We start from the raw sequence: 15,814 nt of genomic DNA on the forward strand, positions 1-15,814 counted from the left end.
AAATGTGTTTCTACAGTAGAACTATCACTCTTCTATGCACTTCTTTTAACTCAATAGGTTGGGTTTATTTTGGTTGTAGGGTGATGGGTACAGACAGCAATTTTAATTAGATTTCACTTCTTAAAAGCTTAACCAAATGATTACCTGCCCAGCAATAAACAAACATGTACAACCTTCACTGGGACACTAACAGTTACATTTGATGGAAGCCAAACCAGAGCTTAACGAAGAGAAATAAATAGACAAATGCTTGCTATCACAGACACCATGGCAACTTTAATGTCAACTTTTATTAGGGGTCTGCGTAAAAATGAACATCGATGTGAAAGTGCTGCTAACCTGGCCAGCAGGAGGTACAGTAACTCAAGAGTCAGCATGCTTGACCCATGGCCTCAGTAAACACTTTCATGATGAGTTTATCGTTTCAGTTTCTCATTGAATAAAATTAATATTATATAGATATTGTAAATGGTGGCCTCCAATAAAGTAAAATAGACAAAAATGTAGACACTTTATGACTGACAAGCACATACAAAAGGGCAGTATCCTTATTTCACACTCAGGTCCATCAAAATCACTTGAAAAATCTAGTTCTAACAGGGTATTCCCCAAACTTGAATACCCTGCAATCAGAAAAAAAAACAGTTCCTACTCCTTATAGTTAATCTTCAATTCTATCTACAGGGTGGGCCATTTATATGAATACACCGTAATAACATGGGAATGGTTGGTGATATTAAAGTCCTGTTTGTGGCACATTAGTATATGTGAGGAGAAAACTCCTCAAGATGGGCGGTGACCATGGTGGCCATTTACAAGTCGGCCATCTTGGATACAACTTTTTTCAATAGGAAGAGGGCCATCTGACACATCAAACTTATTGGTAATGTCACAAGAACAACAATGGTGTGCTTGGTTTCAACGTAACTTTATCCATCCATATAGCCATCCATCCATTCACCCATCCATCCATTTATCTAACCATGCATCCATGCATCCATCCATCCATCCATCTTTCCTTATATCTATCCATCCGTCTGTCCATTTATCTAGCCATCATTTATCCATCCATCCATCCATCATCAAGGCTGCCCAGACTTCCCTCTACACCTCAGCCACCTCCTCCAGCTTATCCGTAGGAACATCGAGACATTCCCACAACATATAAGAGTTGTTATCTGTCCAGCATGTCCTGGGTCCGCCCTGGGGCCTGCTCCTTATAGGACATGTCTGAAACACCTCTCCAGTGAGGCATCCACCTCAATAGGCTGCTTTCAATGCGGAGGAGTAGCGGCTCTACTCTGCACCACTCGATCTGAGCTCCTCACCCTATTTTTAAGGGAGAGGCCAGCAGTCCTTCGAAGAAAGCTCACTTCTGCCGCTTGTATCCATAATGTCACTCTTTTGGTTACTACCAGAGCTTGTGACAGTTGAGAGGCAAGGCTTTCAAATGAATGAAAATTCTATCTAGGTGCATTTAAGTGCCTTTGAGATCATAAGGACTGCATTCTGTTGCTATGTGAGTTTTCATGATTGCACAATACAGCAGAGCCAATTACTGCTGGTGTGTAGTGGTAGACTAGGACTTTTTGGCTGCTGTACCTGGGTATTGGGAGGCCATGTGCAATCATCCCCCTCTCCCTGCGGTGTCGTTCCTCTCTCTCTAGAGTCAATCGGATCTCTCTCTCCACTGCAGTCTCAGGCTCCTCCAGGGTGCTGCGGTATGACGAATCATCCAGACCTGAGTCCTCTGAGCTAGGGGACAGGGTGGAGGACAGAGGAGGTTCCCTGGGCATGGGGATTTGAATTTCCCTTGTATAGGACAGGAGGAAACCACACTCAAGTTGAGAAGGATGTGAAACCTACAGCGTACTAGCTACTTGCTAAGTGTACTATGTTGGCTGAAGGACTCATCTTGTTAATGTGGTGCATTGTTCTTTGTTTTACTGCTGGGCATGAGCCCTGAAAACTATTCCACTGTCACTCTACAGCGTCTGTTAGCACTATAAATTGTATGACGCATTTTTAGGTTGAGTCCTTGAAACCTCAACGAAGGCTGTAGTAGAAAATATTTACGGTGAGGATGACTATGACTCCAGGGTGTAGATTTACCTGTGTTTGAGCCGGGGACTGCGAGTGGGGGGATACAGTGAGGAGTGGGTGCCCTGGAAGCTCCCCTGAGCTCTCAGTCCCGGTTTTGGGATAGGCTGACCTTTGACCTCTTCTTCCATCTTCTTCCACTGCTGACGGGCCAAAAGGAAGTCCACATGCTCAGTAGAGACATTTTCACTTTGGGTCTCTTCATGCACGCAGAAATCTACAGGGACCTGACGGGAGAGATTAAATGTGGGGTTAGCAAACAGCCAGTGACTCTTTGACTCAGCTAGAGTCCGACAGCCAGGCTGGGCATATCAGGTGAACCATCTGTCACATGACTCAGGCTCTCCTCCAGACTGTTTTCATTCATAAAGTGCTTTATAAACTCAAACATTAAGGTTAACAAGTGGAGCTTCCAGTTTCAGTGCAGTTAGTTAAACAACAAAAAAACACTTACTGTTTAAAGGACTGTTGGGATTTCTTTCTATCTGTCAGGCTAATGTCTCATAATTAGCATCACATATCTGTGTTTTGTCTAATACTGCTCACAGTGTATTGCAGAACAGTTTTGGATTCATTCTGATAGCGACAGACTAAGACCCCGTCACAAGGGCAGAGATAGCTCAGTAGGTAGAGTGGTGGCCCCATGATCGGAAGGTCGGGGGTTCGACTCCACTGAACGGCTACCCTGAGGTACCCCTGAGCAAGGTGCCGTCCCTACACGCTGCTCCCCGGGCGCTGCATTGGTGGCTGCCCACTGCTTCACTGGGTGAATGGGTTAAATGCAGAGGAACTATTTCCCTATGGGGACTAACACGCACACTTTATTATTAAGAGTGTGGACGAGGTTGTAGTACCTACAAGACAACAAGGCCATACATCAGACCTGATGGAGGACAAGAGGTGGTTGCCATGGTGATGGGTGAAGTGGCATCTCCAAATAAGGAAATGCCCAGAAAGATGCAGAAGAAAAAACGTGAGCCAAAGTGCTGGATCTCAGCCCGATAAATAGAACTGTGGCTTTCCTCCAACTTTTGACCAATCACCTTAGAGCCCTGTTTACCACACATAATAAAAGCATTAGTGTCTGAGTGTGGGGCTCTTTGTTCATTTGGGTCTCCTGAGTGAGCAGAAAGACACACAGCCTTTTGTCTCTGAGCCAAAGAGACTGAGGTCCATTGAAATTTTAACCGTTTTCATAATAAACTGTGAAAACTTACAACATATTTGTCTTCTCTCTCATAAAAACCCTACAGGACAGAGAGAAATGGACAGCATGTCCTTGGTTTCGTATAAAACTGATATAGATATAGACCGAGTTTTAGTTTTAATGAGTTAATGGTTCTGTTACTAGTTAGCTAACAGAAACTAATCTAAGTCTATTAGCAGCAACCAACCAACTCAGTGACATCACGTTCTGTATTGGTACAAGACGGCGCTAAACTTGTTCTAAAAACTTCAAACACGTATTTTTTAATCCAGCTTCACAGTCAGTGTTAAACCTATGACAGTATGTGAGAGCAGGGATCCACAGTGTAAATTAGCCTTTTCATGTCACCTTTGAGTGGACTATGCTATCACTTTCAGCTGTGGTTGCACAGTTTGGACACAAGGTGGCAGCGATGATCTTTATTCCCTTTTCTTGTTAAAATGGACATGTTTGTTATAATGCAGCAATGAATACTTCTGAGATTCGTCTGTGTTATAACTGCAGAGTTCGCTTTAGTTGATGCTTGAATTAATGTCCTAGAATTCTGATACAAACTACGAGTGCTAATGCTGGGTGATGGGTTCAAGGCTCTTACAGTCATTGCACATGTTGCAGCTCCCTCTATCAGACACTGACAGTGCAGTTTTGGGTGGTACAGATGAAAAGTGTCAGAAACTGTAACAGATGAGTGACAGAGACACAGCTCCATCTACTGTTGGCTAACTGACAGGCACCCTGTTAAGACCAGAGTTTATAAAGCTTATGTGTGCCTATACTGTACCTGCTCTGATTTAAGTTTAGGCTTTTCTTTTTAGAGATAGCTTAAGTTACACAGCAAAATCTAGGGTGTCTATATGGGTCCACACCTCTGAGTGTTAAATACAACACTGTTGAGTGTTAAATTAACACTTTTGACAGTGTTATATGTGTAAAAGTAACCTAGTCAGTTTTGAAGATTAACAAAGACTAACACTGAGCAGTGCTGATTTTCTAACACTGGAAAATAACTCAAAATGTTAGAAATGTTCCAGTGTTAGAAAACCATCACTGCTCAGTGTTAGTCTTTGTTAATCTTCAAAACTGACTAGGTTACTTTTAAACATATAACACTGTCAAAAGTGTTAATTTAACACTCAACAGTGTTGTATTTAACACTCAGAGGAGCTTATTGCATTTTGGCAAACATTTTTTGTTGTCATAATTCATCTCTGTTAAATGTCTGGTGAAAAGTGTTGAACCAAGTTAAAAGCACAAAGAAAACACCGCCGTGTCTCTGCATCAGGCTACATATAAACAGCAAACTCACCTTCTTGTCAGGGTCTGTGGAGCTCGCTGTGGAGCTGACTGAAGGAGACCGTAGGAAAAGATCTCTCCTCAACCTCATCTGGTCTTCATCATCATCCTTTCTTCCCACCCTGTACTCCTCCACCGCCACCTCTCTCTTCTGCGCTTGATTTTTTGCATCTGCTTTGACTTCATTGTCTTCTTCCTCTCTTTTGGCCTTCTCCTCTTCTTCAAATCTTGCATCTTTCTTCCTCTCCTCTTCGATCTGGCTGGTGATGTCAGAGGGGGCAAAAGCTGACCACTGGTCCTCACCTGCATCGCTGTCTGAGTACACGATGACACGCTCTGCTTGGAGGCAGTCACTGAGGTGGCTGTCACTGAGGTCATCCCTGATTGTGAAGTCGGGACCCCAAACTTCTTGTGACACGGCCTCCAGAGGATGTGAGGTGGTGCCTAGTGGCTCAGATGGTGAAGGACACAGCAGACTGTCTGAGGGGAAGAGGAGATCTGAAAGGACATCTTCTTTTGCCTCTTCCTCTATTCCTCTGATCCAGCTATCCTCTTCTTTTGTTCCTGGGTCTTCTCCCTCTTCTCCACCCCCCACCTCCCCACCCTCTGTATTCTCTCTGCTTTCATCATCTCCCTCTGTCTCTCTTCTTTCCCAGCTATCACTCTCTGTTTCTCTTTCGTTTCCATCTTCTCCCTCTATTTCCCCTCTCCCTTCATCCTCTCCTCCTTCACTTTCACTGAGGTCTCTTCCTTTCTCATCTCCCATCTCAAAAATGAGATAGTCACACTCATCTCCTTTCCTATTTTCTCCTCCTACAGCCTCGTCTTCCACCCTATGGACCCCAGGAAGACACAGTTGGTCCTCTTCCTGGTTGTGGCAGCTAAAAAGGCTCTCTCTTTCTATGTCTCTTAGCGGTGCTGATGAGCTCATCTCCATGGTAACTGCACTGACTAGCGGTGGGGGAGAGGGAGGGCAGACGGGGTTATTGCTGCTGGAGCTAGCGTTGTCGTGGTTAGCGTCTGTTAGCTCAGGTGTTGTCCTCCTTAGCCCAGTCGTAGCTCTCTGAGGAAACATACGTGTAGTTGTAATTCATTTTGTGGTTATAATGGAGCGGAAATTAAAAAAAAAACATACTTGGATTAAAAACATGAAGTCAATTCAAAAGTCCAATCTACTAAAATCTCATAATTATGATAACAATGACGGCTTATGGGTTTGCATTCTTTCCAATGAGCGGCAGTGACCAACATGCATAAAGGAAGCCTGCGAGAGTTCAGGCTAATAGGTAGATGGATACACATGGATGTCACACAGTGACACCCAGAGGAGGATGACAGAGTCAAAGAGGGCTATCTGAACTACAGGACTGCTTTCCTGCAGAATCTCACAAAGCAGACGTTGGTGTGAATCATGGATGAAAGTGCTCCTGTCACTGCTGTGCTTAGCAGTACGAGGTTCTAAAGGAAAAGAAAGCATACCTGGTGCACTAACTGGTCAGAGGGCCTGGTGGGGCCAGTGTCCGGCAGCCTCGCCTCTGTCAGTGCGCCCCAGGGTGGCTGTGGCTACATGTAGCTGCCATCACCAGTGTGTGAATGTGTGTGTGAATGGGTGGATGACTGGATATGTAAAGCGCTTTGGGGTCCTTAGGGACTAGTAAAGCGCTATATAAATACAGGCCATTTTAACCAGTTCTGATAGTGAAAAACAGCTCTTCTTACTGATGCATATACAGGAAATACTTAAGCAAGGGCGGGGGTTACTGGAGGTGGACAGGCTGCTTCTGATTGGAGGCTGTTAACATTATAAATTTCATTTAATTTCGTGTCAGCTTAGCAATGGTTTAATCTACATCACAGTTACTCAGTTAATAACACTGAAAACACAGCAGGGAGTAACTCTCTATGAGAAAAGTCACAGTTTTAACTTGGTATCTCAAATATGTGTTTCCCCTCACTGGGCCCACGTCCTCATTTGAGGTTTGATAGCGTTTTAGTAGGTAAAGGTGAATGGCTTGGACAAGAATTGAGCTGCGGTTTGGGGAAGACCCTGACCGGGCCTGGCAGGTCCCCATGTACTAAATAGAATTGAAGAAGCTAAAGAATTTAACAAGGCAGGGAAGGTGGGGCACGTAAATGAGAATGAACAGCTTGTAGAACTGGGGGAACATACATAGATGAGAACTGGAAGGAGCATATTTGGAGGTGTGGTCCTGCTCCTGAAATTCTGATACTTTATCTCCAATTTAGAATTTGACAATCACTCTAGTTAAAGTCTGCTTCTACAGTAACCTGTATTTGGTGTTACAGGTCTGTTACATAATACATGAAGGATCAGTGCTAATCAGAGATTATAGATCAGAAACATCATGAGAACCTTGGATGGAGGTGGTCTGCAAAGTGGTTTGCAGATGGGTAACAACTGTGGGTAGGCTAAAGCATCTTATCGCCTGTTTGAATTTATCACCCTACATGGTTTAGTAAATTAGAAGTTAAAACTGGTAAATCTTTAGCAGCTGCACAGGTATGCACACGAGTAGGTGGAGACCAAACACAGAGCTAAGATTAAAGTAGAAACACTTGGTTAATTCAACACACACTGAGCTACACTGTTAAACTTACACTATAATAAGGCATATGCAAATATACAATTACTCAACAATTACTGAATATATTTGAATATATAACCGTCCACATACTCATGAGTAGATCAAGGTACAGTACTGCACATGGCCTCATATGTTTGATGAGATAAACTCAAGCCATCCTCTCATTACCATGGTGGCACTGCGTTGGCTGTGAGTGGGTTTGCATATTATTATGGTCTGTCGTTAAAAGCATGTGCTGGTGACAGATGGGAGGTGTTGCTATGGTAACACTAAGTATAGCTGCAGAGGCAGGCAAGCTGCTAAAGTCAGTTCCTTTTCAGTTCAGTCCCACTGTGTGAAGAGAGATCACATATTATAGCCCATCACTTCTCCTTGGTTGCGTGAATAAAGTGACTTCATACAAAAACTTCTTTAGTTGCATAACAGCACATTTATGGTATAACATTCATAAACAGCAAACGTAGGAACTAAAATGACACCGAGCAAATATAAACTAAAACATATGAAGACAGAGTCCTCTGCATCAATGGCCCATGACATGCATACCTGCACCAATGTGTCAACTACAACACTGGATCAGTGCCAATGCAGCTATAGTTTGTAACAAGTTTGTGGCAGTAAAGTCATCAGAATTTCTCGGTGGAGTAATGCTTTTTTCATGCAGCACCTCTCTGGTTTCTAAAAGTTCTACCCAACAGGATTTATCACAAACACTTATGAAGATGACCTGTTTCTTGTCCTCTTCTGCATTTCCAGCACTGGAAATGATTCCAGACGGCATAAAGTCCATGAGTGAAAGGGGCTTTAGTTTTACTCAACAACCTCAATTAATTCTGATGTGATGAGTCTCTGAAGGCATTTACTTTGAAGAGATGTCATTTCCAGTATGCTGCATAACAGATGATTAACGTCTCTCTGCATCAATTAACATTAAGCCGTAGTACAAACTGAGTGAATGCGCATAGGCGGAAACATTTACTTACATTTTGATTCATAGGGGAACAAAATTACTTTTCATCCTGAGCTCTCACTGCTTTATTTAGACACGTTGTTCTATCCATGGCATTTTTAATCAAATTCATGGAAAAGGTTGCGTGCATCTACCAAGGCCAACCATCCCAGCTCACAAATCATTTTGTTTACACTTTAACTATTAACCCTGCACTTCCAGCTTTCGTAATATTATGCATGGGTTTTAACTATGCTGGCAGTTAGCCTGTAACTGTTGTAGCCTTATTCTGCAATTCTTCCCCTACTTTAAGCTTTCCAAGTATAACAGCTGTCCATTGATTTTAGCTAACAGTTCATCTGTGGGCTTGCATGGATTCTGTCCAGAAACTCCAGTTTTATCCCACAGCCCAAAGACATAAATGCTAGGGACTGTTTATACTAAATTTTCCACAGGTGTGGATTTGAGAGTGTGCAGCTGTCTGTCTTTTTGTGCATCTGCTGTGGTGGACCTGTCCAGGATATACCCTGCATCTGCGTAAGGAGGTAAAAGCAAGAGGTAAAGTGGCGACTCAGTATTTTGAATTTCAATTGTTGGTTATGTTCATAGCTGAGGTGGAGTAGTGGGTTAAGGGTGTGGTGTGAAGGAGGCTGACCAGAACACATGAGCCGGCAGCTCAGGCTGAGGGAAGAAGCTGAAGCATCCCGACAGCACTGTAATTAGAAAAGCATGATTGGAAATAAAGCCTCCAATGATCTCCAACGCTGTGGATACAGGGTCCTCACTTTACAAGTGATGCTGAAACCCAGGCATTCTTGTACCCAGTCCGTCATGTGCATGGAGCAGGCAGCAGTGCACCAGCACCAGCTGTTGGAGGACAGGCTATGGTGGACCCTGGCTCGCACATACCCTTGTGTGGCATTGTTGGAGAGCGAGTGGGTGGATGTTAGGTAAGTGCATGGGGACTAGGGCTGGGCGATATGGCCTAAAATCCATATCGCGATATAATTTGAAGCATGTGCGGTAACGATATATATCACGATATATTCTTTTCTTCTGTATAACGTATTTTTCCACACTATAAGGACTTAAAATCCTTTAATTTTCTCAAAACTCGAAAGTGTACCTTATGTATGAATTCTGGTTGTTCTTACTGACCTCGAACCGATTTTGGCTGCAGAAATCTGTTAAAAAATGTTTTAGTACAACTTTGGTAAGCAGCACTGCTTGATGGATTGTCAGAGCATTACGGCTGCCGTAGTGAGGAGCTTCACGGAGTAATCTGGGTCCAAAACTCCGTCCGCTTCAGGTCCAAAAGTCAAACGAACACTGAGAGTTAAAAACGGTCTAAATTCTTTCATCTTTAATTAAATCATCAGCGTTTCTGCTTTACCAGGTGTAACAATTAAGTTTAACATCCAGGCATCCATGAAAACAGATTTATTAAATTTAACGGAGTTAGAAGTTAACAGGAAGTTAGCTCGCTAGTTTCCACCTAAACATTTCATACCATGTTCTGACTGAGATTTTTGAAGCTATTTCAAACGTACAGCTCTGCTACCACTTCCAACATAAATGAAACTAAACAGCAGTGACGTTTGTAGGGTTGCTGAAGTTTGGCTAGCTGGTATATAATGTTGTGCTACGTGATTGCTAGCGACACAGCTATGTTAGCATAACATTAGCACAGTGAAGCAGGAGGATGAACGCCAACTTTTTTTTCCACTCGATAAAAGTTAACGTGAGGGATTCTGGTGGTCAGGGACAAATGCAGTCGCATAGCAGGATGCTGTACACGGGCCAAACTTCAGTCAGGACAACAACTGAGATTATTCATCCACAATACGAGGTTAGTTATTAATGTACTGCAACAACATGGGAACAGAGCAGCTGCGAGAGAATTCAACATTAATGAATCAATGTTATGGAACGGCTGCGTGCAGACAGGAATAGGACCCAAGGTGCAGACACTCGGAGGCAAAACTTGAACTCAAAACAGCTTTAATGTTAAACTCAAATTTAACATAACTGGAAATATCAAAATAAACTTACACCGGAAGACTGACAGAACACACAGCTAGATAAACAGTAGATCCCAACAATGACAACCTGAAACACAGGGCTTAAATACATAGAGGGAGCAATCAGGGAATGGACAACTGGAGGGAAACACAGCTGGGGCAAATCAGAACTGACGAGACCAGGAAGCGTAAACCGAACACACTGAGATAAGACAGAGACCTTCAAAGTAAAACAGGAAACACATAACACAGACTGAACAAAGACAGACTCACATGCAGGCACTACAACAGAGGGAACAGAGACGTGGGACCAGGGCAGACACAGACACTGACTGGACACGGGGATATAGCGGACAGGGGAGACAGCAACTAAGGATTACACAGAGACAAACCATAAGACATGACTCTAACAAAAACCCAAAGACTAGAAATTATAAATAATATAATAAACTCAAAAACCCTGGCATCCTAACAGAATCAATGTTACGGAAGTGGAGGAAGCGCAGTTTTTGGCTTTCCCCATATTTCAAAAGTGCTTCATCTCTTTGCTATGACTGTCGCCCGCCATAATTTGCAGATGATAATGGTTGTAGACACTGCGATGCTTTCGACCAAAACAGGCGCAGCTTGATGACATCATCAACATGCGCTATCGCGATAGAGCGGTATAGTCAAAATCTCTATCGTTGGCCAAATTTATATCATTTCTATTGTATATCGTTTATATCGCCCACCCCTAATGGGGACAAATATCCCATAGGCTGCGGTTAGCTCACACTGGATGCATCCCTTAATTGTGGTGACAGATTGGCTCGGGTTTAATAACCTGTTGGGAAAGTGTGTGGATGCGTTCATGACCTCACCAGAAAGGGATAGAAAATCCACTGGTCCCAGTTAAGCATGTCTGTGCACCAGCACCCAGAGCGATGTTAAAGCTGAGTGAAAGTCAACCCCAGCCTAACAGAAAGACCCTGAACTTCAACAGGTAACCAAGGCAGTAATGAGCAGTCAGGTTTCAGCCTTGATTTCTACCCGTTCATGTTTCTAAAATAAAATCCCTGTGTTGATTTTGCTAAGTCTCTTTGTGCTTGTGCTTTGGTTTTTGTGTTTGCTTTTGCATTTTGTCCTCAAAGCTGATTTTTTAAATCAGCAAATATGAGTATGTGTAAAGCTTTGAGCAAGTGTGATGGCTAGATGACTGGGTCAGAGCATCTCTAACACTACAGCTTTCATGTTCCAGGTCTGCAGTGTTCAGTATCTATCAAAAGTGTTCCAAAGAAGAATAGTGGTGAACCAGTGACAGGGTCATGGGTAACCAAGACTCACTGATGCACAAGGAGAGGGAAGGCTGGGCCGTGTACCGTATTTTCACGACCATAAGGCGCACTTAAAAGTCTTGGATTTTCTTCAAAAAGTACGGCGCTCCCTATAGCGCAGTGCGCCCTGTGTGTTGTAAGGAGGACGTAGTAGAGAACACCATGAGAACGCTAAAGGGTGAAGTGTGGGCGTTGATCGTATATACCGGACAATCGCACATACCTGTATAAAAGGACAGGTATGTGCATTATGTGGAACATCGTTGTTTTAACAACCCTGAAAATGGCAAAGGGTACCTAGACCCGGTTCGTAGAGTACGCTTGGGGAGTGTGATCGTGTGTACAGCGTCTCTTTATGTCTGTCTCCACGTTGGTTGAGTGTGGAGTGAGTGCATATGAGAGCATGAGGGTGGGAATGGATGTTTGTATATGTGTGTGCCTGTATTTCTGTGTCTATATGTCAGGTTGGGTGTCAGGCGCCACCTCTCTGGGGACATCTCAGGCCCTCCAAGGTTTGGAGGCCTATCTCCCCCTACCACCACTTCCCCTGCCAGTGGCGGACTCCCTCAGACATCGGTGCGTTGGTGGTTCTTTGTGTCCGGGGATGGGCGTCCAGGTACACACCGGCTCACTCCTTGGCGGCCGCTTATCGGGGCCTGGAGCCTGGGGCTCGCTCGGGCCACTTCGGAGGTGGGGTGCCCCCGGCCTCTCGGCCTGGGGCTCGGTCACTCAGGCACGGCTGGCTGCCGGCGGAGCTCACAGGCGCGTCACTGCAACTCCCCCTGGCTTCTGCTCCGCGGCTGCTGAGTGAGCCCTCATCTGGGACTCTCCTCAGCTCTTTCTGGGACAGTGGCGCGGCTGCCCCTCTGTTGGTCTTCCTTGGTCTCTTGTGTTCTGGGGGCCTCTGGATGTCTGGAGTTTTGATCTCCTCCATACCTGCTTCATGACCTGGAGGACGGGGCTGTGGCCCCCCCCCCCCCCCCCCCCCCCCCCAACACACCCTCTAGCAGATCATTACATGAAGGAACCTTTTAAAAACAAGCGCGTCCATGCTCACAGGTGTACACACGGGTGATCACACCCACAAACTACACCCTTTTTGGCTCCTACCTCAAAGCACACTGTGTTCTGTTGATCTTATGTGCTGCACAATAATGTTTAATATTTAGTATTTACTGTCATATTCCCATATATCATTGTGATGCTGTTTATTCTATTACTCTTGTTCTCTTCTGCTTGTTTTCTTTTTTCTTTCTCAGCAGGTGATCCAGGTGATTGATATATGCATTTTTTATTTCTTTCTTTTTTTTTTTCTGCTCACCCGCCTCCTACAACGCGGGTCTCGCCACTGGCGATATGAGCGCCTACAAAGCGGCCTCATACAGCGTGCGGCGCGCGGTGAGAGATGCCAAACGCCAGTACCGGGAACGTGTGGAGTCCCGCTTCCACCAGGGCGACACACGGAGTATGTGGCACGGACTACGCACCATTACGGACTACAAAGCCAGGGACACTGCGCCGATCAACGCCGACTCTGCATTCACCAACGAGCTGAATCGGTTCTACGCCCGTTTCGAGGTTAGCCAGGCGGCTAATGCTATCTACCGCCTGACTACCGAGGACAGTGACGTCATCAGCGAGAGACCGGTGACCAGCATCGCGGAGCATGACGTCCGAGCGGCACTGAGGAGAGTGAACACAAGGAAAGCGGCAGGGCCAGACGGCATCACCGGCCGTCTGCTGCGCTGCTGTGCTGACCAGCTAGCAGGTGTGTTCACTTACATCTTCAACGAGTCCCTGGCGAAGTCTGTGGTCCCCACATGCTTCAAAAGATCCACCATCATCCCTGTGCCCAAGAACAGCAAACCCTCATCCCTGAACGATTACCGGCCAGTTGCACTGACCTCGGTAGTAATGAAGGTGTTTGAGAGGCTGCTGAAGAACATCATCTCCTCCTCCATCCCAGACACCACAGATCCGCTGCAGTTCGCCTACAGATCCAACAGATCCACAGATGATGCCATCGCCCACGTCCTACACACCACTCTCAGCCACGTGGACAAGAAACAGGGTAACTATGTGCGAATGCTGTTTGCTGATTACAGTTCAGCGTTTAACACAATAGTGCCCTGCAGACTGTTCACAAAGCTGAGGGATCTGGGACTTAACAGCCGTCTGTGTGCATGGGTGTTGGACTTCCTCACTGGCAGAACTCAGGTGGTGAGGGTGGGCAGGTGCTTCTCCAACAGCATCACCATCAACACAGGAGCACCTCAGGGATGTGTCCTCTCGCCACTGCTCTACTCCCTCTACACTTCAGACTGTGTGGCCACCCATGGCTCCAACACCATTGTGAAGTTTGCTGACGACACAGTGGTGTTGGGTGCCATCTCCAACAACGATGAGGCGGCCTACATGGATGAAGTGAAGAATCTGGCATCGTGGTGCCAGGACAACCACCTCCAGCTGAACGTCAGCAAGACCAAGGAGCTGGTGGTGGACTTCAGAAGGGGTCAGCACAGAGACTACAAGCCCATTATCATCAATGGAGCTCCAGTGGAGAGGGTGCAGTCCTTCAAGTATCTTGGTGTCCACATCTCCTCAGACCTGACATGGGCTGCCCACATTCAGGTCCAGACCAAAAAGGCTAGGCAGCGCCTGTATCACCTACGACAACTGAGGAAGTTCAGGGTCTCTCCAAAGATCCTCAGGATTTTCTATACAGGCGCTGTGGAGAGCATCCTCACACAGAACATGACATCGTGGTTTGGGAACAGCTGTATGAAGGACCAAAAAGCTCCCCAGAGAGTGATCCGTACAGCAGAACGCTGCTGCAGGATTGCTCTCCCCGCGCTTCAGGACACCTACACCAGGAGATGCCGGACTAGAGCAGCGCAGATACTGAAGGACCCGTCCCATCCTGGCAACAAACTGTTCCAACTTCTGCAATCTGGTAGAAGGTTCCGCATCTTCCGGGCAAGGACAGAGAGACTCAAGAGGAGCTTCTATCCCCAAGCCATCTGTGCCCTAAACACACACACCCGCCCTCTCACATCATCTATAATTGACTGAGACAGGACTCTTCCAGACACTAAACCAAGGCACAATGTACATTTCAATTCCTTTAATTTTAAATATGTTTACATTGTCTATCCTGTAAAATAGTCAGATGTCTATTCATATTAATGTACAGAATTCACCTGCTTGCTGCTACTACTGCACATTCACCCAGTGTATATACTGTATGTATGTATATATATATATATATATATATATAATGTTCTTCCTCTACACCCCCCCCCCCCAATTTTTGCATATGTCGAGGAGCGTGTCAGGCTACATTTCACTGTGTGTTATACTTGTATAACTATGCATGTGACAAATACAGAACCTTGAACCTTGAACCTTCTGTTGGTTTTTGTTTTTTGTCCTTCTCCCCGTCCCTCTTCTCAGCTGTTTCTCCTTCCCTCTTTCTTTCTCCCCTTCTTTCCCCCAGTCAAGTCTGTCCCGTATTCAGTAAGTGAAAATAAAATAAACAATAAAAGGTGAATCAAATGGACCATTACGGCAGGGCTGGGATGGTCAATTTGGTAAAGTAAATCCGTTGGGCATCTTTCTTTGCCTTTAGACAACGATTCTGATGGCAAAAGAGCCAAACGGGACAAGCAAAAAAAAAAGAAAAGAAAATGGCAAAGAGACACGCTTATGAAACAGTTTAAACTGAAGGCCATCAGCTATGCGGAGGAACATGGAAATCGAGCAGCGGCGAGAGAATTTAAGATTAACGAATCGATGGTTCGCAAATGGAGGAAGCTAGAAAACAAGCTCCGGCAGGTCAAGAAAACGCAGCTGAGTTTCCGCGGACATAAGGCGAGGTGGCCCGAGTTGGAGGAAAGACTCGAGCGGTGGATCATCGAGCAAAGAACGAGCGGGAGAAGCGTTTCGACGGTCACCATTCGGCTCAAAGAAGTTTCACTAGCTGAAGAGATGAACATTGAACATTTCCAAGGAGGTCCATCTTGGTGCTTTCGTTTTATGAAACGGTGCCATTTTTCCATCCGGACCAGGACTACGGTAGCGCAGCAACTTCCAGCGGATTATAAGGAAAAGCTGGCCATCTTCCGCTCCTACTGCAGCAAACACATCGCCGCCAAACACATCCAGCCCAGCCACATCACAAACATGGACGAGGTGCCGCTCACTTTTGACATCCCGGTGAGTCACACTGTAGAGAAGAAGGGGACCAGCACGGTAGCGATACGCACAACGGGGCACGAAAAGTCTTCTTTTACTGTTGTGCTTGGCTGCCATGCTAATGGACA

At 45.4% G+C, this 15,814-nt stretch overlaps 1 protein-coding gene across 7 annotated transcripts in view; it reads right to left on the reverse strand.

Moving 5' to 3' along the window:
• The window catches only part of LOC113011034 (uncharacterized), a 52,130-nt gene that overhangs the window by 6,640 nt on the left and 29,676 nt on the right, over positions 1-15,814 (reverse strand). For 5 of the 7 annotated variants that reach the window (XM_080292887.1, XM_080292882.1, XM_080292884.1 and 2 more), the window contains exons 2-4: positions 4,614-5,663; positions 2,113-2,327; positions 1,603-1,812 (exon numbers count right to left, since the gene is read on the reverse strand). In XM_080292887.1, coding sequence (XP_080149013.1) covers positions 1,603-1,812; positions 2,113-2,327; positions 4,614-5,537 — 1,349 coding nt within the window. In that variant the 5' untranslated portion in view covers positions 5,538-5,663. The remainder of the gene's footprint in view (positions 1-1,602; positions 1,813-2,112; positions 2,328-4,613; positions 5,664-15,814) is intronic. The other 2 variants (XM_080292883.1, XM_080292886.1) reach the window with 2 other exon arrangements.

The sequence above is a fragment of the Astatotilapia calliptera genome, chromosome 18, assembly GCF_964374335.1.
Source record: "Astatotilapia calliptera chromosome 18, fAstCal68.1, whole genome shotgun sequence".
NCBI classification, from domain to species: Eukaryota; Metazoa; Chordata; class Actinopteri; order Cichliformes; family Cichlidae; genus Astatotilapia; species Astatotilapia calliptera.